This window comes from Athene noctua, chromosome 25, assembly GCF_965140245.1.
Source record: "Athene noctua chromosome 25, bAthNoc1.hap1.1, whole genome shotgun sequence".
NCBI classification, from domain to species: domain Eukaryota; kingdom Metazoa; phylum Chordata; class Aves; order Strigiformes; family Strigidae; genus Athene; species Athene noctua.
The window spans coordinates 2,228,975-2,252,880 of NC_134061.1; the positions used below are offsets into that span (position 1 = coordinate 2,228,975).

General features: G+C 63.6%; 4 protein-coding genes across 11 annotated transcripts; 2 read left to right on the forward strand and 2 right to left on the reverse strand.

Moving 5' to 3' along the window:
- Positions 1–1,191: 1,191 nt before the first annotated feature.
- Positions 1,192–13,365, forward strand: SP2 (Sp2 transcription factor). Of its 3 annotated transcripts, none has more exons than XM_074926778.1 (8): positions 1,213–1,281; positions 3,286–3,451; positions 7,105–7,180; positions 7,775–8,728; positions 9,304–9,640; positions 11,635–11,809; positions 11,893–12,086; positions 13,227–13,365. In XM_074926778.1, the coding sequence occupies exons 3-8, from the start codon at positions 7,118–7,120 to the stop codon at positions 13,325–13,327; spliced, it is 1,824 nt and encodes a 607-aa protein (XP_074782879.1). In that variant the 5' UTR covers positions 1,213–1,281; positions 3,286–3,451; positions 7,105–7,117; the 3' UTR covers positions 13,328–13,365. The 3 variants fall into 3 exon arrangements, with proteins under 3 accessions (XP_074782878.1, XP_074782879.1, XP_074782880.1); XM_074926779.1 differs by lacking the exon at positions 1,213–1,281 and adding an exon at positions 1,518–1,572; XM_074926777.1 differs by lacking the exon at positions 3,286–3,451 and having other exon boundaries at positions 1,192–1,281.
- Positions 13,366–14,233: 868 nt separating this feature from the next.
- Positions 14,234–17,495, reverse strand: LOC141970298 (uncharacterized). Of its 6 annotated transcripts, XR_012635167.1 has the most exons (8): positions 17,442–17,495; positions 16,793–16,970; positions 16,257–16,675; positions 15,970–16,040; positions 15,576–15,821; positions 15,050–15,296; positions 14,723–14,927; positions 14,290–14,416 (listed from the first exon to the last, which is right to left on the reverse strand). XR_012635167.1 is itself a non-coding variant. In XM_074926783.1 (7 exons), the coding sequence occupies exons 2-7, from the start codon at positions 16,891–16,893 to the stop codon at positions 14,818–14,820; spliced, it is 1,113 nt and encodes a 370-aa protein (XP_074782884.1). In that variant the 5' UTR covers positions 16,894–16,970; positions 17,442–17,495; the 3' UTR covers positions 14,679–14,817. The 6 variants fall into 6 exon arrangements, 5 of the variants coding, with proteins under 5 accessions (XP_074782883.1, XP_074782884.1, XP_074782881.1 ...); XM_074926783.1 differs by lacking the exon at positions 14,290–14,416 and having other exon boundaries at positions 14,679–14,927; positions 15,050–15,215; XM_074926780.1 differs by lacking the exon at positions 14,290–14,416 and having other exon boundaries at positions 14,679–14,927.
- Positions 17,496–17,603: 108 nt separating this feature from the next.
- PNPO (pyridoxamine 5'-phosphate oxidase) lies at positions 17,604–20,665 on the forward strand. The gene is made up of 7 exons (XM_074926721.1): positions 17,604–17,710; positions 18,640–18,764; positions 18,853–18,952; positions 19,208–19,261; positions 19,531–19,659; positions 19,751–19,821; positions 19,903–20,665. Exons 1-7 carry the CDS (start codon positions 17,666–17,668, stop codon positions 20,066–20,068), a joined length of 690 nt encoding a protein of 229 aa, XP_074782822.1. The 5' UTR covers positions 17,604–17,665; the 3' UTR covers positions 20,069–20,665.
- A 1,146-nt stretch (positions 20,666–21,811) lies between these two features.
- On the reverse strand, positions 21,812–23,809 carry PRR15L (proline rich 15 like). Its single transcript, XM_074926974.1, has 2 exons — positions 23,705–23,809; positions 21,812–22,736 (listed from the first exon to the last, which is right to left on the reverse strand). The coding sequence occupies exon 2, from the start codon at positions 22,722–22,724 to the stop codon at positions 22,425–22,427; it is 300 nt and encodes a 99-aa protein (XP_074783075.1). The 5' UTR covers positions 22,725–22,736; positions 23,705–23,809; the 3' UTR covers positions 21,812–22,424.
- Between the last annotated feature and the right edge of the window lie 97 nt (positions 23,810–23,906).

The window sequence follows — 23,906 nt, forward strand, 5'->3', positions numbered from 1 at the left end:
CCAGCTGGGCACCCCCGGGGCCCTGGCAGGGCTGGCATGGCGGGGTCGGGAGGGGGGGGTGCTGGGTAGGAACCACTGGGGACCCCCCCCCGGCCCAGCAGCATGTGGGGTTCCCGGTCACGGTGGCCCCTCAGCTGCCTGGGTCTGGAGTGGGGAGTGTGGGAAGCTCCGGGTGGGGATGTGGGGGGGGGTGGCAGCTGCCCACGCCCCCCCGCAGCACCCCAAACTCTGTGACTAGGGACCCTGACCCCCTCTGGGCACCCCAAACCCCCCCGGGTACCCCCACCCCTGGGGGAGGTGGGGTCCTCCAGGAGCAGCGGGGCTGGGCGCCACCAGCTTTGGGGGGGGGGGGGTGTCCCCCCCTCGGTTTTTTCTCCCCGCTGGCCGCCCCCCGCACCGGGCGGTGGTGATGGGGGTGGGTTTGCCTCCCGCCGCCTGTTTGGGGAGCCCGGAGGGGACGGTGAGGTGCCCCCCGCCCCCGGCTCCGGTGCCTCAGTTTCCCCATTTGTAGCGGGGGGGGCTCGGCCTGGGCTCAACCCTCGGCTGGAGGAGGGCGGCAGCACCGGGGACACCCCCGGCCCCCCACGGGCGTAGGGACCCCCCGGGGGAGGGAGGGAGGGTCCCACCGGGGGGCTCCTACACGGGGCCGGGCCGGGGTCCGCGGCGGGGTCCGGGACCCCCCGGGGATCCCCGGGACTCCCCGCCCCCGCGGGGACCCCGCTGCCGTCATCAGGCCTCAACGTTTCAGACCCCACGGGCGCGGCCAATCAAAAGCGGAATCCGGCTGCCTCTCGTCTCCCATTGCTTTCTCTGCATGTCAATCAAAATGGCTGCGACCAACCGAGAGGCGGATTGTGGGTAGCTCCCGCCTACGAGGAAGTTCACCTCCTCCGCCTCGAAGGCTTGTCAATCAATCACGGGACGGCGACGGGCTGAGCTTGCTCCCATTAGCCAGCCGCGCTGTCAATCATAGATCTGCCCTCCCATTGGGTCTCCTCTTCCGTCCGTCACCTCAGAGGTCCGCGCCCATTGGCGGAGCTGCCACTCCATCACGGGTCCTATTGCTCGGTGGTGTTGCCCATCAAGCCGTAAATCGCGGAGGATTGGCCGACGATGAAGCATCTCGCCGTCTGTTGGCTAGAGCGCCAGAAAGCCGGGTGGGGATTGGTCAAGAGACTACCGAGGGGGCGGGTCACCTAGGGCGGTGCCCGGGCGGCCCCGGAGGAGGAAGATGGCGCCGTGAAGGGGTCGGAGCCGCCGCCGCCACCACCGCTCCGGCCGGTCTGTGCGGGGCCGCGGCGGGGGCGGGCGCGATGGCGCGGAGGGCGGCGGGGCGGGGGGCGGCGGGGCCAGCGGCGCCGGGCCCGGAAGGGGCGTGCGGCCTTCTCCGGCCCGCCCTCCCCGAGCGCCGGGCGGGCGGGCGGGCGGCGCTTCCGGGGCCGGGGCCCGGTCGGAGGCGGGCTCGCCATCTCGGCCCGCCTCCCCGGGGACCGCCGCCGCCGCCGCCGGGAGGGGCTGGGTGGGGCGGCCTCGCGGCCGGGGGGTGCCGGGCCGTGTTCGGGGGGTGCCCCGGTACGTGGCGGCGGGTGCCCGGGGCTGCCCGGGCGGTGCTGGGGGTCCCCCGGTGCCGCCCGGCTTGGGGGGCGGAGGTGTGTCGGTGCGGGGCGACCCTGCCGGGGGCAGCCGGGCTGCTGCGGGGGTCCTTGGGGATGGGGGTGTCCGTGCTGGGCTGCCCGGGCCGCGGGGAGGGGGCGCAGGGAGTGCCCGGGTCCGGGAGCCCCCACGCCTGTTGCCCGGGGTGGGGGGGGGTGTGAGAACCCTCCCCGGTTTTGGGGGGTGGGATGCGTGAGGCTGGGGGGGTGCTGATGCCTGTTTGGGGGGGCTCTGTGGGGAAGGGTGTTTCAAACCCGTCTCCTTCTGGCCCCTGGGACGTGGAGAGCGATTCGGGGTTGTTCCCGGTACCGGGGGCTGCAGGGCAGAGCTGGGGGAGCCACCCCGGGGCTGGGGGGGGCCAGCGGGGAGCTGAGGACCAAGGCGGTTATCCCTGGTCCTCGGGGATGTGCAGCGCAACAGGATCTGGCCCGCTCAGGGAGCCGCATTGATGGTGCTGGAAGTTTCCACCGGGGCCTGTTGCTGCTCAGGGGGAGCTGCTGCTCGAGGGACCCCCACAATCCGCTTGCTCCCGCGCCTCAAAACCTTCCTTGTATGTGCAGAGCGAGGAGCTGCTCCCTCCTCGCCGAGGCTGGCCCTTCCGCAGAGCGCCTGTACATCCTTGGCTCGCTTTATTTCAGCTGCTTCTCCTCTTAATCCTCCTTAAACGCAACCAAAGTGCCAGGGAATTTCCCCCCAGCATGAAGGAAAGTGAAAACAAACTGTGGCGTTGGCAAGTGGCTGTAAGGCCTGCGCTGTCACAGACACTGGTGGAGTCACACCAGGAGTTAAATCAACAACAACAGAAATCCTGGCCAGTTTATTCTAAGACATTGTCTGATTTCCTGCTGTTAATATGTAAATATGCAGGTGTTTGAGCTCCTTTATGCCTGACTTTGAATACTTGCTTATGGCCATGGCAAACACACAGGGCTGTTACCATCGGTGTGTTTTTTTTCCCCCGGTGTGTTTTTTTTCTCCGTGACTGTGCTTAGCTTCATAATCCCGAGCAGTTTTTTTGCAGTTGCCAAGGTCTTGCATGGATTTTAGGGGGACCCTTGGTTCACCTTCGTGCTCAAGGTGCTAATAAAACCATGGTAACTTAGATCAGGTGTGTTAACTGGCTTAAATAGAGTGCTGAAAGTTAGGATCACGTTCCCCCTCCCTGTGCCCCCAAAAACAGATCCATCAGGCAGATGGGAAGGGTATTTTGGGGAGCAGAGACTCCTTTGCAATTGGAATACCTGGACTGCTGGCTTGTGACCTGTCTGTAAATTGATGTGGTATTTCCTCTCTCAGAGGGGGGCGATGAGAAGGTAACAAAGATCGTGGTGATAGGGCTTGAAATCATGCTCCAAAATTTACAAAACCTTTCCAGACACCCCCAAAAGGGAATTTAGTAGCTGTGTAGAAGTGCCTGCGCTGCTTGAGCTGCAGGACGGGGCGTTGGTTGTGGCTCCGAGGACTGGCAAATACCTTCTCATCAGCGTTTGCCTCTGTCCCGGGCTCTTCCGCTGAGCTGGGAGCTGTAGATCCCACAGAGGACTGCCTGGCAGCTCTCCGAGGAGAAGGGCTTGTTCCTGGATAGGAAGGAAAAAAAAACCACACCATCTCTCCCCTTTATATCTCTTGTAGAATATTGAAGATAATGGCACAGTTTCCAAAGTAAATAAATTCTTGGGAGAAGCGAAGGAGCCACCTCTGAGCAAACCTACCAATCGTGCTGGTGTGAGCGGTCCAGCTGGCTGCTAGCAGGCGTTTCCTCCGGCTGGACATGGGGTCTCATGGGCTGGCGCGGTTGGTAAGTTTTCTCTTCCTACAGCTCCATCGCTGGAGTCCTTTGGACTTTTTTTTTTTTTTTTTTCCATCTGCTGTGAGATCATGACGGGCCCTGAGAGCTCCTCGAAGCGCTGTCAGGCAGACCTCAGGGTATCTGGACAGTTGGTCAGGACGTGAGGCGCTTGGTTCATGTGTCCCGGGGCAGGAATGAGTCCTGGTTGTGCTCGTTTGAGGAACTTAATAAAGGAAATGGTTCTTGAGCCACAAATCGCAGAGTTTTTAGTTCCTTTCTCCTTTTACAGGAGTGAAGGCAGGCAAAGGGCGAGACAGCTGTTTCCAGTCTGTAGGGAGATGGTTTCCCTACAAAACTGCGCTTGTGACAAGCTGAGGAAGAGGAGATGGCCAGAAAAAAATGAATTTTATGAATCAGCGCCCTTTAGTTGCCTTAAGGGGAAGTCCTCTTCCACTTGAGGCTTGGCTGGGGGGTTACAGAAGGACAAACTGGACCTGAACTGCTCAGCAAATTGTTTGTGGGGTGTGAATAAGTGTGTAACGCAGAGCGGGCGATGGTTTCAGGGCATGTGTCTGTGTGAGGGTGCTGGAGGGGAGCTCCTGCTTCTCAGGAGAGTCTGTAGCCCCCAGGGTGGATTTAGAATCATTGGCACTGACTGTCCCTCTCCCCCTTCTATCCTGAGCAAACACGTGGAGAGTGAAGCCTTGTGCTCTGGCACCCGCTCGGTTTCACCGCGCTCTGAGTAGGTTTATACCACGTTACACCCTCCAGAGGTGAAACTGTTGCTGCTGGACTCGGAGGTGAATTGTAGAAGTGAGAAACTCGTGGAGGGATTACACCGCAACTGCAGCGACCCAGAGCTTCTCCCCCAGTCATTATCCTTATTTATTTGTTAGGGCTAATGGGATCTCTCCTGGTATGTGTCTCTCTCTTTCTGGCCAGCTCAGCATTGCTCTTATTTGTAGTCAGGGCTGTTAATCCTCAGCAGTGCCCTAATTCTGCTGAAAGGGAGGGTGCAGCCGTTGAACTCGGGCAGCCGTACAAGCTCCCGGCTTGCTGGGAAGAAAGCGTCCTTTTATCACAGGCCAGCTTGCTGGGTGCGAGCGTCTGATGCTTTCGTCTCCGGGAGGTTGCCACAGCGAGTGGCTTCAAGGGAACGGATGCCCTTCGCTAAGGAACGGGGCGAGTTATTTCCATGCGATGCCATTCCAGGCGCCTGGGACTCTGACCTGACTCTTCCCGGGGATTTATGTGCTCGGTCGCAGCAGCAGGGCTCTGAAAGAGCCTCCGTGGTGCCTCGAGAGGAGCCGTGGAGCCTGTGCTGGCGAGGGGCGAGCTGCCTGCCTTTGGGAAGCCAGCTCCTTGGTGACTTGGCCTGGGGCCCGATCGCTCGATTTCTCAGTGGGTTTTTGTGTGGCAAAAGGCTTCGCCTTCCCAGGGAGGAGGTGTCTGTCTCGGTCCGTGCTGTGCAGGGGCAGCTGAGGGCCTTCACCTCTGGTTTTATGTGAGCATTGCCTGCATCTCAATTACCTGGAGGACTTTTCCCCCGACCTTAAGCTGTAGAAAGATGTGACGAGCGGCCCTTGCATTGGGCAGCAATGCATAAGCCTCCTGCGCTGTCCCCGCTAGCCGACAATTTCAAAACCAAACGAACCCCCTTATTTTCCCACTGCAGACGTGCCTTTTGCCCGGGGCTCCTGCAGCCACGTGCTGGCAGCGGATGCTGCTTCAAGCAAGGTCAAGTTCACTCTCCCTGTGGTTGGGTGCTGGCCTTCTTGCCCTCAGCCAGCCTGTGCTGATGCCTCTCTCCTCCGATGCTGCTGAGCCTTTGCTGGGCCGCAGAGCACGGCGTTTGCTGCCATCGAAACAAAACCCACAGCTGATTTTCCCCACCCATGTCGTCCCTCGTCCTGCCCTGGATCCCCCGCAGCTCCCCGGGCAGGGGTGTGAGGTTGTTAAACAGCTGCTCTGCCCGTGCCAGACCTTCTCTTCGCCGAGCTGGAGCCCAGCGCTCTGCCGCAGTCCTGGGACACGGTTCTTGCCCGGTCCCTGTAAGCAGTAAAAATTCACTCGCTGTGCTTACACAACAGTTAACTGGCTGGTACGATCTGTTATAAGCCATCCAGGGCTTTGTATCTTCATCCTGCTCCTTGTCCTCTGCCAGCATTTCCCATCGCTCCTGCCATCCGAACATCTCTAAATGCCACAGCACTGGCTTCCCGTCGGCTCGCCCGCGCTGGGGCTGCCTTTCAGAGACGCCTTGAGTAAACCCCTAGCATCTGTATTCCTCAGACGGCCGTAATTCCCCGTTTGAAGTCAGGACGTTGTCAGCAGCGGTAATAAAGTGCATTCGAGCTCAGACAAGTTCTCCCTGGCACCTTATCTAGGCAAATATTATCAAGCTATTGAGCCATACAGCGACTGCTGGATGGGGGTGACTGGGGAATTTGCCAAAGGAAATGTTGAGGATGAAATGTCTTGCTAGTCCAGAACAAAAGATTTAGCAAATTGTGAGGATTTAGGAGTCTCTTTCCCTGGCTTTGCTGTCTTAAACCTTTAAAAACAAACTGTTGTAACTGCCCCTGTGGCAAAAGCCGCCTCAGCCTCGGTGTTATCGCTCTGCGGCATTCTGGGCAGAAGTGCTGAGTGTCAGAGTTGCCAAACTCCCAAGGAGAGTGTTGAGAGAGGAAGGCAGCGAGGCCGCAGGGGTGGTGAATCGCCCCCCATCCTCACAGCTGCCCCTCGGGGCAGGGGGAGCCCTGCCTCATCCCACGCTCCCACCGTGCCATCGGAGGAGCCGCGGCCGCTCGCCCTGTGCCCTCCCTGCCCGCCTGTGCCTGCCGAGGCCCTCGAGCCCCCGGCTCCTCCACCGTAACTTGGCCCCTCGCCTCTCCCCGGCACACAGATCCCGTTTATTTAACCGCCGTCGGCTCGGTGGCCCTGGCTCCCGTGGGCACCTCCTCTCCTTCATGTGCCGCCTGCTGCCACGCTCGCCGACAGCTTTTCTCAGCCCCCCGAGGTCCCGCTGCCATTCAGCACCAGCAGCTTTTTTTATTCCCCGAAATGACCTTTTAATTACATAACGACTTACAAACACTCGGCACCCGACAACATACCAAAATAATTGAAACAATGTTTTTCCAGCCTTTAAAAACACCATTCTGTACCAAAACTCTGTCGTTTTTGATTCCCAAAGTTAGAAAAACAAGTTAGAAAAACATCTCGGGGAGACGGCGTGAGCTGGGAACGGGGAAGCCGTTTGCTCGCCGGGCACTCGCCTCCGCGTTGCAGTGGGGGGCTCAGCAGGGCTGTGATGGTCTCTGTCAGCCCGGGGGGGGCTGTAGCTGCGGGTCAGGGCTGTGCTGGGGTGCAGGCAGATGAGCGAGGGCTCACCGTAATTGGCATTTCCCTTTGGTGGCAAACAAACCTCGGAGGAAGGTGCAGGGGGAAGGTGATGAGGTGGTGAGATCTCTCTAGCCCCTCAGTAACCCCCCCCTGCTCTGCTGAAGGGGTGTGGGTGAGGTGTGACGTTGGGGGCAATGAAGGGAGACACCGGGAGAGGCTCTCGGGCGTCGGGGCCTCGGGCTGGGGGCACCGAGGAGCTGCCATCTCGGCTCTGGCTGCTGGTCTTACTCCTTCATCTCTCTGCTTCCTCCTCGCAGATCAAGAGGCAGCATGGCTGCGACTGCTGCCGTCAGCCCCAGTGAATACCTGCAGCCGGCCGCCTCCACTGCCCAGGTGAGCGCGGGGGCATCGGCGGGCTCCTGGCTCCCCCCCCGGGGTGGAGGGACAGTTTTGGGGGGCAGGACAGCAAACGCTGCGTCCTCCAGCCCCTCCTGCCTGCGCTGTAGCCAGCGTTGCCACGTCAGGAGGAGCAGGACAGGCTGGGGAGCTGCGCTCTGGACTTGTTCCCAGCCCCGACACCAACTCTTCCAGAGTGTTGTTTCTCCTCCCCGCGGTGTGTTTTCCTTGAGGGTCGTGTTAGAAGCTGATACCACAGGGTGGTCTTGAAATTAAAACTGCCTGTGACACTCCAGCGGTGTGTAATGGGTGTAAATACCAGCAGACTTGCAGGGTATTTGCAGCTTTATAGAGCTTGTAAGAACACAGGCACCACGATTAAAAGGCAGTCGCCATCCTGATGGCTAAAAGTGGTGTGAGGAGGATTAGCTAAAGGCACACGTGGTGTGGGTAATTAAGCAGTTCCCTTAATAAGGGATGTCTCACTAGCGTGGACTGGCTCACTTTTGATAGCATGTACCCTTTCCTTTGCTGACTTGATCTCCAGATGTTTGACACAAGCCCCTGTCTCTAACTTTCCCGGCTCCCCAGGACTCGCAGCCATCTCCTCTGGCCCTTCTTGCAGCCACATGTAGCAAAATCGGTCCCCCTGCCGTGGAAGCCGCCGTGACTCCTCCTGCCCCTCCTCAGCCAACGCCTCGCAAACTCGTCCCCATCAAACCTGCTCCGCTCCCTCTGGGCTCCGGTAAGAACAGCTTTGGGATCCTGTCGTCGAAAGGGAACCTCTTCCAGATCCAGGGCTCTCAGGTCGGCACCTCCTACCCCGGGGGACAACTGGTTTTTGCCATTCAGAACCCAACTGTCATCAACAAGGGGACCCGCTCGTCCGCCAACATCCAGTATCAGGCGGTGCCCCAGATCCAGGCTGCGGGGGGACAAACCATCCAGGTCCAGCCCAACCTCACCAACCAGATCCAGATTATTCCAGGCACGAATCAAGCCATCATCACCCCTTCCTCTTCCTCTCACAAGCCTGTGCCCATCAAACCGGCTCCGGCGCAGAAGGGTGGAGCTTCGCCAGTGCAGGGCACGAGCAACGTGGTCAAATTAGCCGGTGGCAGCAACGTGACTCTGACCCTGCCCGTCAATAACCTGGTGAACGCGGCTGAGCCGGCCACGCAGGCTCAGATCCTCGCAGAGAGCCCCTCAAAGCCCAGCAAAAAGACTCGAAAGAAAACCATGTCACCCGCCCAGCCCGCCGCCGTGGCCGTGGCGGAGCAGGTGGAGACGGTGTTGATAGAGACCACGGCGGAGAACATCATCCAGGCGGGCAACAACCTGCTCATCGTGCAGAGCCCCGGCTCCGGGCAGCCGGCCGTGGTGCAGCAGGTGCAGGTGGTGCAGCCCAAGCAGGAGTCGCAGGTGGTGCAGATCCCGCAGCAGGCCCTGCGCGTGGTCCAGGCCGCCTCCGCCACGCTCCCCACCGTCCCCCAAAAATCCTCCCAGAACTTCCAGATCCAGACGACGGAACCCGCTCCTACCCAGGTACCGCCTCCTGCGTCCTCCTCCGAGGTCCCTCTGCCCTGGTTCTCCTCTGAGCCCTCACCCGGGTTTTCAAAAGCTGAAGGGTTTTGTTTGCTGCCAAACGTCCTCAGCTTGGCATCCAGTTTAGGCATCGCTTGTGTGGATTCTCTGATGTCTGAGGAGGGCTGGGAGCGCAGCTGTTCCCTCCACAGGGCTTTATTAAGTCTCTCTTGCTGGCCACCTCCTTTTACGGTGGCCTTGAAACCTCTGCTGTGCCACCAGCGTGGGCTGGGCTGAGCCAGCCTGCTCAGAAGCTTTGGGGAGACAGAGAGAGGTGGGGCAGTGGAGCTTTAGAACTCTTAATGTTTCCTTTGGCAAGCAGGCTGCAAGGCCAGAGCAGCTCTTTGCAGCCGTGCAAGGCCAGGACCTTTCTTCAGGAGACCCACAAAGGGACTTCAGATGCTTGGGCAAGTTCTACTCTTTGGCTCATCGCGGGCCCAGATTCCTGGCTTGTGCAGGGAGGGCGACCACCGTGGTGGAGACGGCTGCGCCCGGTGGCAGCGGCTGGTCTCATTCCTCTTCTCTCCTCCCTCCAGGTCTACTTCAAAACGCCGTCGGGTGAGCTGCAGACAGTGCTGCTCCAGGAAGCCCCAGCCATGACGGTGGCTCCATCTGGGACCTCTTGCAGCAGCCCCGTGTCCCGTAACTCCGTCACGGGAAGCAGCAGCAGCACCAGCACCACCACCACCACCACCAGCAGCAGCAAGAAACCAGCCACGCGTAAGGAACGTCCCCTGCCAAAGATCGCTCCCGCCGGAGGCATCATCAGCCTGAACGCGGCTCAGCTGGCAGCCGCGGCGCAAGCCATGCAGACCATCAACATCAACGGCGTGCAAGTCCAGGGCGTGCCCGTCACCATCACCAACACCGGAGGTGGGCTGCGTCCCGCTCTGCCACGGGGCGGGAGGGACAGCAGGACGTGGGCAGCTCCCCCATCCCCAGGACAGAAAGCCACACATACACACACACCCCCCCCCAGCGCTTTTTTTGCAGCTGGGATATTGGAGCTTTGTAAACAGATCCCTTGTACCCCGAGGCTGAATGTTGCTGCCTGCTAAATGTTATCAGTTTCTGGAGCTCCCCTGTCGCTCCGGGAGGCTCCGGGTGTTTCGTAGGGTGTCTCTTTGGTGGTTCTGCTGGGTGTTTCCAAGCCCGGCTGGATGAGCTGTGTCAGGGAGGGTGGGTGGCGGAGGCAGCCGAGCTGTGTGGTCGTGCCGAGCTGCAGGACGTGTCTGAGCGCAGGGGCTGAGCCTGCCCGAGAGCCCAGACCAGCTCCGGCTGCTCCCGAGGTGCCGGGGTAAGGCTGAGCTCTGCCCAGGCCCTTGGTGTCTGTTTTTTCCAGAGAGCTGTGACCTAGCCAGGCAGGGGGATGTGGTGCACCAGAGTTTTCCCTCCTGCACAGACCGCCCTGCGGGACTGGGACATCTCACATCCACTGGATGGTAGTTTAGGCTTCCAGTAGCCAAACTGGGAGAGGCGTGTTCACACACACACAGGCTCTGTGCTCCTCCAGGCTCCGTAGCGAGGGGTCACCATTCCCTGTGAGTGAACCCAGCCCCTCACCACCACGGGGCGAGTGTCTTTAAGCCAAAAATAGCCATCAGTGGCCGTGGAGCGGCCTGTGAGCCACAGGCAGCCCTGCTGCCCGCCTGCCCCCGTGTCACCAGATCCTGGTGGCTGCTCTGTCTTCCCCTCCTGCCCAGCAAACCTTCCCCAGCCCAGTCCTGGGGCAGCCGAGGGGCGGAAGCTGTGTCTGAGGGAAGTTTTATCTGCTTTCTGATCCAGAAAGACCTGCTGCCGCGCGGTGGTTTCTCTCTCAGCAAGAACCGGGCAGGAGGCCCGGCTCGGTTTTGCAGTCGGAAGCTGTTCTTTCTTGCTTGACTGAACGCTGTCAGCATAAAACCCGGGCCAGTGTGGTTTTGTGCTCCGCAGAGGGCCGCCGTCCTCGCTGGGGTTGCTTTTAAGGGGGTTTTTAATTGCTGCTTGGCGTGGAAACCCGGGGCCAGCCGCAAGCGTCGGCGAGATGCCACAGGCAGATTTGGGTGCTGTCTGCGCTGCTGCCCGCAACGCGCCGCAAGGCTGGCGGGGGCCCCGCCGCGGCCCCGGCTGCGAAAGGGACCGGTAGGACCTGCTGGCTGTTGCCTGCGAACGAAACGAATTGAGTCGGGTCTCAGCCAGGGCTCAACTAGGACGTGCCCGAGCGGCCGCGTGGCCTCGCGGCGCTGCCAAAGGGCTGCCCCGACCCTCGGCTTCACGCTTTCCCTTCCCGTGGATGTAGTGGCACCTTTGCTCTGCCTGCGCCCCCCGATCCCTTCTTCTTTCTGCTGTCAGATCCCACTCCTCCTCCTCCTCCTCCTCCTCCTTCCCCGCTTGCTGACGCTGACCCCATCTTCTTCTTTCCAGCCCCCGTCACGGCTGCCGGGTGCTGTGCAAGGCCCAGGCTGCCGCCTCTGTGAGCGCCCGAGCGTGGAGCGGCCCTTAGGGTCTGGGGTAAGTCCCGTTTTTTTGGTCAATATATTGCACGTTTTTTCAAAGTTTCTTTTTTGTTTCCTCTTTGGTCATTTCCCCACCCCGAAGGGTCAAACCAAAAACTTTGAAAAACCGCACAGTATATTCAGAAAAAAGGGACTTACCGGCCCCGCTTGGGGACCAGCACGTGGCGGGGCAGGGGGGCCGTGGCAGTGCTGCATGCAGGGCTGGAGCTGTCGAGATTTGGGGTGTCCCGTCCCGCACACGGGGTGGGGAGGGGTCGGGGCAGGGGGGTCTTTCCTTCCAGGAAACCTCCGGAGGGGTTTCAGCCAGACCAGCACGAGGAGCATGGACGGACGCGTTGGGGCAAAGCCTGACTCCCCACTTCTCCTCCCCAGGGCAGCAGCAGCTGACGGTGCAGAACGTATCTGGCAACAACCTGACCATCAGCGGCCTAAGCCCGACCCAGATCCAACTCCAGATGGAACAAGCTCTGTCCGGAGAGATTCAACCCGGGGAGAAGAGGCGGCGGATGGCCTGTACCTGCCCCAACTGCAAGGACGGGGAGAAGAGGTGAGCGGGGAGACACGGAGAGGGGCAGCCCTGTGCCACCGGCGCCCATCTCCGAGGCTCTAAACCCGCGTTCTCCTTGCCAGGCCGGGCGACCCAGGGAAGAAGAAGCACATCTGTCACATCCCCGAGTGCGGCAGGACCTTCCGTAAGACCTCGCTGCTGCGCGCCCACGTGCGCTTGCACACGGGCGAGCGCCCTTTCGTCTGCAACTGGGTCTTCTGCGGGAAGCGCTTCACACGCAGCGACGAGCTGCAGCGGCACGCTCGCACGCACACAGGTCTGCGGGGCGCGGCGGGGCTCCTTCCCTCTTCCCCCCTGGGGGGCCCCCAAATCCCCTGCGGGGTCCTGAGCCTTGTGAGAGAACCAAGGGGATGTGCTGAGCCCAGGAGTGGGGTGATTTGGGGCCAGTGCAAGTTGTCCTTGGGGTTTAACTGAGTTACTGGGAGGGACTGGAGAACCTGGGGGGGGGCGTTGTGCTGCCTTTGGGCTCTCCAGGTGCTGGTGGTGGCAGAGGTGACATGGGAAGGGGCTGGGGTGGAGTGGCTGCAGAGGGGACCTGGTACTTGAGGGGGGGTCACTGTCACCCTGGAATGTCCCCGCTGGTTAAGGGGACACAAGGGATCGGCCACAACAACCCCCTGCAGCACTACAGGCTGGGGGAGGAGTGGCTGGAGAGCTGCCAGTCAGAGAGGGACTGGGGGGGTGATAATGAGCCAGCAGAGTGCCCAGAGGGCTGAGGAGGCCAATGGCATCCTGGCTTGTGTGAGCCCTGGCGTGGCCAGCAGGGACAGGGAAGGGATCTGAGCCCTGGGCTCGGCACTGGGGAGGCCGCCCCTCGATTCCTGGGTTCAGTTTTGGGCCCCTCACCCCAAAAAGGCCATTGAATGACTCGAGCGTGGCCAGAGAAGGGCAACGGAGCTGGGGCAGGGTCTGGAGCACAGGTCTGCTGGGGAGCGGCTGGGGGAACTGGGGGGGTTCAGTCTGGAGAAGAGGAGGCTGAGGGGAGACCTCCTGGCCCTCTGCAACTCCCTGCCAGGAGGGGGCAGAGAGGGGGGGTGAGTCTCTGGAGCCAAGGCCCCAGCGCCAGGCCCCGAGGGAATGGCCTCAAGCTGCCCAGGGCAGGGTCAGGCTGGCTCTGAGGAAGGATTTCTGTGCAGAAGGGGCTGTTGGGCGTTGGAATGGGCTGCCCAGGGCAGGGGGGAGTCCCCGGGATCCCTGGAGGGGTTGAAGAGTCGGGCTGAGCCAGCGCTGAGGGATCTGGGGGAGTTGGGAAGGGTCAGGGGGAGGGTCATGGTTGGGCTGGAGGAGCTGCAAGGGCTTTTCCAGCCGAGGTGATTCTGGGATGCAGGTTGGTGACGGTGCAGCTGGGGCCGTGCCGGCTGCCCCCCCCCGTGACCGCCGCCGCTCTCCCCCGCAGGTGACAAGCGATTCGAGTGCGCTCAGTGCCAGAAGCGCTTCATGCGGAGCGACCACCTGACGAAGCACTATAAAACCCACCTCGTCACCAAGAACTTGTAGGGCCGGGCGCTGCCCCACCCCACCCCCCGACCACCGACAGACCCCACCAGGGCACCCGCCTGCGACGCAGCAGGAGGAGAGGAGCCCTCGGGGACGTCCTCCTGCCCTTCCTCTGTCCCCCCACGCCTTCCCCCCAGCGGAAGAAACCCTTTCTGAAGGGTGCGAGGGGCCCGCGGACCCCCAGCGCCACGGGCTGGTGGCCTGGAGCCCGGTGAAACGTCTCACAGCCACGCAGGAGCCGGGCACAGAGAGGGGATGGGACGCTCCAGTGCGGGCGGGCCCGGGAGAGGCTCCACAGCACATTCCTACTTTATATTTAAAGTCTATAAATAGCTATAAATATCTATATAACCCCCTTTGGAAAGTCCCTTTTTTCTATGGAGATCGTTGCCTTACGCTCCCCGTTCCCGATTACGGACACTGTGTATCGTGAGTGCTTTTTTTAATCTTTTATTTAATTTCTCCGTAAGATGCTGCCCATCTTCTTGTCTCCCTTTTCTCCTAACGTTTCTTTTCCAATACTGAAGACGTTCTTGGGTTGGTTTTTTTTTTTTTTCTCTCTGATGATTTCTCTCTCCCTTCTTTTCCGTTTCCAAGTAACGTGGCGTTTCCTTTTGAACTTTGGGACTTCAGCCCCTTTTTCCTCCCCCGTGTGCTGCCCACCATCCCCACTGTGTATAGTGTACATTGTATCATAGATTATATTGCTTTTGTGTTTACTACATGTTTAAAAAAAACATATGGCTTGTTATTTTTGAGCTTTTAAATTAAACAAATCCACTTTATTTTTTAGTTGTAACTGCCCGAGGTTGTTTTCTGGATTACGTGACAGATCTGTTAGACTTTATTAACTGTAACTGGTTGGCCGGTGTGGAGTCAGCCGGGAGCTTTCCTTGCTAAATAAATTTAGTCACCAGAGGCAAATCCAGTGCAGCGTGTGCCGCCGAGGGTCCTTTCCTTCCCGGGCCGGCACGGTGCGAGCCGTGGTGCTGGGCCGGGCACTGGCGCGACCGGGGCTGCGCCAACAACGGTGGTGAAGAGCTGAGGGCGAAACGCTCGGGGCGGCTGCAGGGAGGGCGAGTGGCCGCCCTTCTCCAGCCGAAAGAAAGTGGGGTTTATTTACAGGAATCCCACATACGAACTTACTTACAGGAAAATGGCCCCGAGCCCGTCGAGTGGAGCCGCTGCTGCGTGCGGGAGCAGCTCAGCCGCCAGCCCTGCCCCCTGCGCCCGGGGACTCCCCGGCACCCTGAGCGTCCCTCAGCCCACCCAGCACCCACGAGTGCGGCTTCTCCCACGTGGGGACGCGGGGCTGAGCCAGACGGGTGGATCCTCCAGCTGCAGCCCCTCCGTAAGCACCAGGGCGCCATCCCGCCGTCCCCGGCGTGTCCCTACCTGTCCCCACCTGCAGCACCGCAGGGCTCCGGGCTCATTGCCCCCTCCCCAGCCCAGCGTGGCTGGAGGGCCGTGGCCATCCCGTGGGTCTCGGCTCACTTCGTCTTCACGACCATCTTCCTGACGGCCCGCCGGGACGTGCCGCACTTGCTGTTGATGACGGCGTTGAAGTTGCAGCCGCGGCCGCACATCTTGGTGACGTACTCTGCGGGGTGGAGCAGGACCCGACCCCCTTCGTGGGTGGCACTGTGGCTTTTCCTGACCCACCACCGTGGCCGACGTAGCACCCGGAAAGGACGAGGGACCCCTTCCTACCCCGTCCTTTACCTTTGATGGCGTTGACCACGGTCACAGGCAGGCGGAGGGGCCGCTCCATGGTGGTGTTGTTGTGGGCGATGCGTTGGCCCGTGGCCGAGGACCGGGCCAGCGTCTCCCGTGAGAAGAAATAATCGAGCAGCCGCCGGGTCATGAGCTTGGGCTTGTTGGTGGAGACCTGCAAGAGGTCGTCCAGCTGCGGGTGGGTGATGTAGACCCCCGAGTTGGGAACCAGCTCCCGTTTGGGCCTCCCGTTCTCCTGCGGTGAGGAGGAGAGCTCTTGTCTGGGTCCTGGATGGAGCCTGGAGACCCCCCTGCTCCCTCCCGGGGCACCCCTGGGGTAGCCTGACCCCCTGCATCCCTTGGGGACTCTCTGGGCCACCTCTCCTGCACACTGGGGGGACCCCCTTGTCCCTTCTGCTCCAACCACTGCATTGTGCCCGGTGGGGCCCCAGGAGCCTTGGTGGGACCCCAGGTCTCTGGTGGTACCCTGGCAGCTTTGGTGGGACCCCATCAGCCCCAGCTGGCCCCAACACACCTCAACAGGTGAGGCCCAGAGCGGGGTGCCATCAGGCAGCGTGTCCCCCCTGCTCTCCTCCCAGAGGCAGGCTGTGTTGGTGAGCACGGCCGGGCTGCCGGCCCCCTCCTCTGTGCCCAGGCAGGGGGGGAAGCCGCCGGGCAGCTCTGCCTGCAGCTGCCAGGCCAGGGGGCTCCGTGGGACGTCAGCCGGGGCAGAGCCCTGCTCCCCGGGTCTGGGAGAGGAGAAGGGCTGGAGCCCCCCAACCTGCAGGGACAGAGCAGGGTTGGCTGGGCACGGGCGTCCCGCTCGCCCCAGCTGGTCCCCAGCCTCTGCGGGGTGAGGAGCTGCGTGGGTTGGGGACACAGGGGCAGAGCTGTCCCCAGACCCCCACCCTGGGAGGACCAAGACCCACCTGCGTGGTGGCATTGCTCTCCAGCAGCCCCACGAGCCCCTTGAGGAACTGGATGTTGCTGTCGCTGACACCTGGAGGGACACGGTGGGGGCTCAGTCGTGGGACAGACCCTGTCCTTGGGCAATGGGGGGGGGGACCAGCCACTCCCCTCTGTCCTCCACAGCCCAACCAGCCTGTCCCTGTCCCCTTCCCTCCCCACTCACCCTCATCTGTCCCAGCGCCACCCAACAAACCGCGTCCCCTTCACGGCCCGCAGCGGGGACACCCCGCCCGCCCGCTGCCGTTACCAATGGAGCCGTTGCCCGCAGCCAGCAGCGTCCTGGTGGCAGTGGCAGCAGCAGCGGCCAAAGGTCCCCCGCAGCCACCCCTGGAGGACAGCAGGTCGTTCTCCTCCTCCAGGCTGCGGACTTGGCTCCGGAGCTGCCGGTTCTCCAGCTCCAGCTGCCGGATACGACGGTCCCGGCGCAGGACGGCCTCGTCCCGCGCTGCCAGCGCCCGCTGCAGCTCCCCCACCTCCGCCTCCAGCTCCCGCAGCAGTTGGGCGTACAGCCCCGTCACCCTGCCCGCCCGCGGCCCCCAGCCCCCCTCGGCACCCCCCGGCTCCCAGGGGCTCTCCGGTCCCCGGTGGTGGCTGGGGCTGGCCTGGGACCCTGGGCACAGCCGGGGTCTCTTCCTGGCTGTGATGTCCTCAGCGAGCAGGAGGGCCCTGGGGACACGGAGGGGGGAGACGGGGTCAGCGTTGGCCCCTTGGGGGTCACAGCCCCCTCCTCAGCTTGGGGACACGGCGGTGCCACAGGGACATGCCACTGCCCCCACCCCATACCTGCCATGGCCTGGGCTGGGCATGGGGGGCTGCGGGGCCGCGGGGTCTTGGTCCTCCAAGTGCTCGTCCTGGTCCCAGGGCTCGGCGCCACCGTCGGCCATCGGTGCCAGCGTCAGGGTGCACCAGCCCCCAGGCGCCTCGCCGGGGCCGCGGGACACCCCTCCTGCTCAGAGGGGACCTGGCGGGGGGACACGGGGTGGTCACCCAGCACCCCCCTGCCTCATCCCGTGCTCCCTGCCCACCCTGTACCCACCTCCCCTCGTCCCTGACGTGTCCCCTCTCTGTCCCCACCCCCCCCCATCCCCAGGGCCCTGCCTGTCCCCCCCCAGAACCCCTGGCAGCTCCCCTGCCCGCCACCCGCCTGCCCCACAGGCCCCCCACCCCTGTCCACAGTGTCCCCCAGACCCATGTCTTGCCCCCACCTTCCCTGTCCCCAATGTCCCCAAATCTCTGTCCCCCCATCTCCCAGCCCCTTGTCACCATCCTCTCAGACCAAGTATCCCCCCCCCTCCTTCCCTGTCCCCAAATCTCTGTCCCCCCATCTCCCAGCCCCTTGTCACCCCCCTCCCAGACCCAAACCTCCCCCCAGCGCCCCCCCGCCGCTGTCCCCCCCTCCCCGCCCTGTCCCCGCCCCCCGGGGCCGTTGTACCTCCACGGGCCCCCCCATGTTTACAGCCCCGACACCACTTCCGGGTCTCCTCCCGCCCCCGCCGTCCCCTCCAATTGGCTGCCAGAGTTCCTTGGCCCCGCCCCGCCGTGGCCCCGCCTACCAGCTTCCTATTGGCTGTCCCGGGGGAGGCGGCCGGGCCGGGCCACGCCGCGGGGGGGGCTGCGGGGTTTGGCTCCGCTCGGCTCCCGTCGGCCGCCGCCGGGATGGACCTGGGGCCGCTGCGGAAGAGCTACCGGGGGGATGCGGAGGTGGGGACGGGGGAGCCCGGGGACAGGGGGGAGGCGAGCGGGGCCGCGGCGCCCCCCGGCCGGTCTGTGCTCTGGCCGGGGTGACCCCCCTCGGGCTGTCCCCAAGGCGCGGGTTGACACCCCCCCCCCTTCCCACCGTGCTGGTAGTGACCCTGGAACTGGGATGAGCCCCCTCTGGAATTAGGGTGCCCCCGCGTCCACAGGCTGTCCCCAGGGCCCGGGTGACCCCCCCACTGTGCTGGTAGTCACCCTAAAACCAGAGTAGCCCCTGTCCCCAAGGCTTGAGGTGACACCCCCCCCCCCCCCCATGCTAATTGTGCCTCTGGAATTGGGGTGACCCCCCCAGGCTGTCCCCGAGGCCCGAGGGACACCCCCACCCCCCCCTTCCCATGCTGGTAGCGACCCTGGAACCAAGATAACCCCCATCCCGTGCTGGTTGTGCCTCTGGAATTGGGGTGACCCCCTCCAGGCTATCCCCAAGGCCTGAGGTGACCCCCCCCATGCTAATTGTGCCTCTGGAATTGGGGTGACCCCCCCCAGGCTGTCCCCGAGGCCCGAGGGACACCCCCACCCCCCCCTTCCCATGCTGGTAGCGACCCTGGAACCAAGATAACCCCCATCCCGTGCTGGTTGTGCCCCTGGAATTGGGGTGACCCCCCCCTCCAAGCTGTCCCCAAGACTTGGGGTGACCCCCCCCCTCATGCTGGCTGTATCCCCAAAGCCTGGGATCCCCCCTGGCCCTTCCTTGCACATGCTGCACCCCCAGGGCCGGGGTCACCCCGCTCTCTGTGCTCACCCCACCCCTGAGTCTGGGGTGACTTTTCCAACCTGAACAAATGATTCTGTGACACCCCCCTGGCCAGTGCTGGCTGTGTCCCCAAAATCCAGGGTGCCCCCCGCCTTACAATGTCCCCCCCCCGTGTCCCCAGGCCTTTGAGGAGCAGCACTTGGCTTCCCGCGACCCCATCCAGCAGTTCAGGGTCTGGTTCGAGGAGGCCGTGGGCTGCCCGGCCATCGGCGAGGCAAACGCCATGTGCTTGGCCACCTGCACCAGGTGAGGCCGGGGACAGCTGGGGGGATCCCCAGGCCACCTCGTAGCACGGGGGGGGACACCTGTCGTCGCCTCCCCTGTCCCCCCGCAGGGACGGGAAGCCCTCGGCCCGCATGGTGCTGCTGAAGGGCTTCGGGCAGGATGGCTTCCGCTTCTTCACCAACCACGAGAGCCGTAAGGGGAAGGAGCTGGTGAGGGCCACGGCCGCGCCGGGGCTGGGGGGAGGCTCGGGGGGGGTCCCTGAGCATGGCTGGGGGGTGGGCAACAGCTTTCCAGCCCCTTTGCCCTGGGGCTGAGACTCTCGGCAAAGCGAGTTTGATGGAGGCTCTGCCCGGCACCGCGTGCGGGCAGGTCCTGCCGCAGCAAAACTGGGGGGGGGAATCTCCGATTTTTGAAGCTGGTTTGCTGACAGCTCTCTCATATCTCCCCCCCTCTCTGTGCCCCAGGACGCCAATCCCTTCGCTTCACTCGTCTTTTACTGGGAACCCCTCAACCGGCAGGTGAGTCGGGGTTCCCTGGGGATGTGGGGGGGGCCGAGGGGGGCCGAGGGAGCACGGTGTCAGGCAGCGGGTGCTCCCTGCCTCAGCGTGGGGTGTTGGGGCTCACGCATTTAGGTGGGGGTCACACTGGGATGGGTCCCAGCCCCTGTGGATGAGACGGGACAGGGAGTGCCCATGTTTTGGGGGGTGAGAGTCGGGGGACAGAACGATTCCTCGCTCGGGAGCCCACACAGCCCGTTTGACACCCGTTGAGCCGGTGCCCCGCACAGGTCCGGATCGAGGGCTCGGTGAAGCGGCTGCCGGAGGAGGAATCGGAGCGGTACTTCCACTCCCGCCCCAAAAGCAGCCAGATCGGGGCGGTCGTCAGCCGGCAGAGCACCGTCATTCCGGACAGGGAGGTGAGCGGCCGTCCCTTTCCCCACGGCAGCGTTCGGAGGGGCTGGGAAACCAGGGCTGCCCTCGCCTTCACCACCTTCCCCCTCCCCGCAGTATTTAAGGAAGAAGAACACGGAGCTGGAGGAGCGGTACAGGGAGATGGTGGTGCCCAAGCCGGCGTACTGGTGAGTTGTGGGGGCTGTGAGCAGGGTGCTGCCCACCGGTGGGCCCCCACACACACTTAAATCCCCTTGTTTTTCTGCCAGGGGGGGCTACATCCTGCAGCCAGACGTTGTGGAGTTCTGGCAGGGCCAAACCAACCGCCTGCACGACCGCATCGTCTTCCGCCGCCTGCGGGATGGCTCGGCCCCCCTGGGAGACATGACGCACCGGGGAGAGGGCGAGTGGGTCTTCGAACGCTTCGCCCCGTGAGGCTGCTGGTGCCTCCGGCTGCGTTCGCCCGATCGGGAGCGTCACCTGTGCCAAACCTGTCCCCTGTCGTGCCCCGGGAAACGGGGCTGGTCTCGCTCTGCCCTTCCCCGGGAGACACGTGCTGGTGGGGGGCCCCGGTCCCGCCCCAGAGACGCTCCTGTCCCTTCGCTTCCCCGTGGGTCCCAGAGACCAGCTGCTCCCCGTGGGGAGCGACGGCTCCCAGTGCTGCTGGTGGTTAATTAATCACGTGAATGATTATGGAGGGACCAGGAAAGACCCCAGCGAACCCCCTGCCCGTGTCCTGCCGGTGCCTCGTGTTTCACCTAGAACCCTGCGGCGTGCTCTGTCTGTGCCATAACTTATTGAACCGCGGCTTTAATGTCACCAGTCTGTGCAGTAACTGATTGAATTGCAGCTTCAATGTCACCACCGTGTCACCAGCGTTCGGGGCTGGCCCTGTGTGTTGCCACCAGCGCGCTATGGGACCCCAACCCCTCAGCCTGTGTGTTTGGGGGGGGGCACAGGCGGGTGCTGCTCCCTGTTCCCCCTGCAGCTGCCTGTCTGAGCTTGGAAAAAATAAATCCCGATCGGCGCGGAGCCGTGCGTTTGGGTTAATATTTACCCCCACGACGCTCTCCAGCAGACAGAGCTTGGCCCTCGGAGCTGGCAGGAGGTGCTGGCAGCTCTCGCTCTGCTGGGCCACATCCCAGTGAAACCCAGCGCCGATAACCTTCACCCCCCAGCTCCGTGTTTGCTCTCCCAGTCGCTGGCTCTCGGGGCAGGATGGTGCCCCGAGGCTTTGATGTGGGTTCCCCCGGTGGGTTCCCGGCCGCGCTGGGCAAAACCCTGCGGTGGGGTGGCAGCGGGAGGTGCTGGTGGCTCGGTTGGTGCTGGGATGGAGGGAGCCGGGTTGGGTGGCCGTGGGGGTCGTCACACACTTTGTGACCCGCTCGGTGGCCTCGGTCCCTTGTGGGTGTGCTCATCGCTGAGGGACGAGCCTCTGTGGTGGGACGGGTGGGTTCTGGTGTCACCTCGAGGGGACAGTGTGAGGTGGCAGCTTGATGTCCCAGGAAGGGGCCGGGGGCGGCAGGTCTCCCACCCATCCTGGTAGTAGGAGCGTGGTGGGCAAGCCGGATACCACCATGATGGGCGTAAATGAGCCGATTGGCACCAGCTGGGTGCTGACAGCTCTCCTCCTCCCCGCTGCCTCCCTTCCCTCTCAGGCAGGATCCCTCCGGCGCTGCCAGCCCGGGACAAAGAGCAGCCTGTGAGCAAACAGAGCAGAGGGCGGGGGCCGGCGGGGGCCCGGGCCGCCCTGGCACAGGGTTTGTGCCGCAGAACGGGGTGGGGGGGGGTTGGACTCTGGTGCTTGGCACCATCCGGCTTTTGTAATAGCTGGGAAGTGGTGGCTGCTGTTGACTTCAGGCACGGCCGCACCCTGCTCTGCGGGGAGGACACCCCGGTGACGGCCACCCCTGCGTGTCCCCCCCACCTCCGCGGGGTCGGGGAGTCCCTGCGTTGGTGGCAGCCGGTGTCACTCCCCACAAGGGTGGCAGAAGGGAACCACAGCCCTGTGACCCTGCCAGGCGGGGGGCTGGGGGGGTCCACTGAGCTCTCCCTGAGCTGCTGTTGCTTCCAGACCTGGTTTATTAACAGCAGTTAATTATCAGCAGTCGCAAGAGCCGACTAAAGGCTCAGCTTCCAACAACCCGAACAAACACCGGGGTTGCCAGATCGGCTGTGGCAGCTGCCCTCGGCGTCAGCTCTGGCACCGTGCTCCGTGGTCGGGTCTCCCTTTCCAGGGGCAGGGAGCGATTCCTGGATGCGAGCGGGAATACGGCTCTCCTGGGAAGCCCGGAGCCCTCCAAGCTCCCCACGGGGGCACCTCAGCAGAGACTTTGCCCATGGGGTTGTTCCCTCGGGGCAGGGATGTGTCATGTCCCCTGGTTTGGGGGTGACTGGTGGCAAGGACATGGCATGGGTGGCTCTGCCCGTGGCCACGTGGCCCCTTGAGCTTGGGAGAGGCACGGGGGGTCCCCCGGTTTCGTCCCTGCAAGAGGGGGTCAGGATCAGGGCCGTCGTGCTCGGGGCAGAGCTGGGTGAACGATGGGCTCTGGCGGTCTGCGGCAAGCGGCCAAGCTGGGGTGAGCATCCTCATCCCAGTATGAACCAGTCAGCTTCGGGGGGCTCCCCATCCGTCCCTGGGGTGCCGCAAGCCTGCGGGCTGCAATTAAACAGGGTCCTTGCTTCTCCCTTAAATAAACTCCAGTCCGAGTCCTTTCTCCTTCCACAGCCCTGGGGGGGGACGGAGCCGAGCCAGCCGGTGGCGGTGGCAGGGGGGTGACAACCAACCGGGTCATTCCTCCTCCCGCTCGCTGGCGGCGCAGAGGTTGGGGTTCTCTGCGAGCGTTGCCCGCACTTTCTTTTTCTCCTTAAAGCGTCCAGAGTTGGAGACCTTGACGTGTTTGCCCTTGGTGCTCTTGTCCACGATTTTCTCCAAGCGGGCGGCGAAGCCAGGCGGCCCCTCCTCGCCCGGCCCCTCCTGGCTCTCGCCGGCGGCGGCAGCGTGGCTGTCGGGGCTCTCGTACAGCACCGTGGGCACCGACCGGCGCTTCCGCAGGAAGGTCAGCTTCCACCAGCCGTGGCTGTCGGCCATCGCTGCCGGCCCCTGAAATGGAGGTGGGGGTCGTACTCCCTCTGGGGGTCCCTCAGCCCCCCAGCCCTGCCATCCCTGGGATGGACAAAGCGACACGGGCTGGCCGCGCCAACGGGAGAGCCGGGCGCCACGTTTGCCAACGTGACTTTGGTGGTCTCCGACCGTCCCTGCCGGGATGCTCATGGCAGATGCGGGGGGGCTGCATGGGGCTGGAGGCGGGGGGCTGGGGTAGGAGGACCCCCCAGGTACCGGGAGGGGATGATTTGGGCATCGCCGAGCCCGGGGGAAAGGCTGGTGGCACCGCCGGGAGCCGCCGGATCAGCTGCGTGTAGTGGGGCAGGGAGGGAGCCCAGTAAGCAAACAGGAAGAGGAACTGGGAAGCGGGTGGGAGCTGGGGAGGTGCCAGGATCCCTGCCAGGGGGGGTCACAACCTGCTGCACCCCAGGGTCGGGGTTTTCTCCTTACCCAGCCCTGCCTGCAGGGACAGGCAGCAACACCAGTGGGGCCCCGGCAATCCCGGAAGGCTCCGGTGCGGAGCGTGGCTCCAGGGCAGGGCCAGGGAAGGTGGCTCGGAGCGGAGGAGCCAAACTCTGCCCCGGCAGCGGGCAGGGAGGGGATTCCCGCCCCGGGTCCCCATCCCGGGGGCCAGCGTGGCTCCATGCCCCCGCGCCGCTCGGCCATGACCAACCCCACAGGCCGACCCCTGCCCGGCTCCTCCCGGGTGGTGCCTCTGGCGTCGCGCCGGGTGCTGGGACAGGGGGACAAGGACACCGAGAGCGGGGCCACCACCCCAGGAAGACACCTGGTAGCCCCCTGGGCCAGTTTGTTGTGTCCCCCTGCAGCGCCGTGCCCCCGCCTGCTTTCTCCTCATGCCAGAGCCGGGCGGGACCCGTCGCAGAGCGGTGGCCGTGCCGTCACCTTGTGCTGGCAGCGGGGGTTTCCACATCCCACTCCCCACCGCGGGCACCCCCTGTGTGTACCTGCACCTCCCGCTTCTCTGCTGCGACCACCCAGCCCGGGGGGTCCCGGGGGTGCCGGGACAGCTCCGGCTGCGGTGTGCGGGCAGGTGCCGTCTACCTGCCGCTGCCCCGTTTGCTCCCGTCAAGGTGAACCCGCGAGCAAACCCCTCCTGCCTGAGCAAACAGCGGGGCCGGGCCAGGGCACGGCTGAATATTCATGACG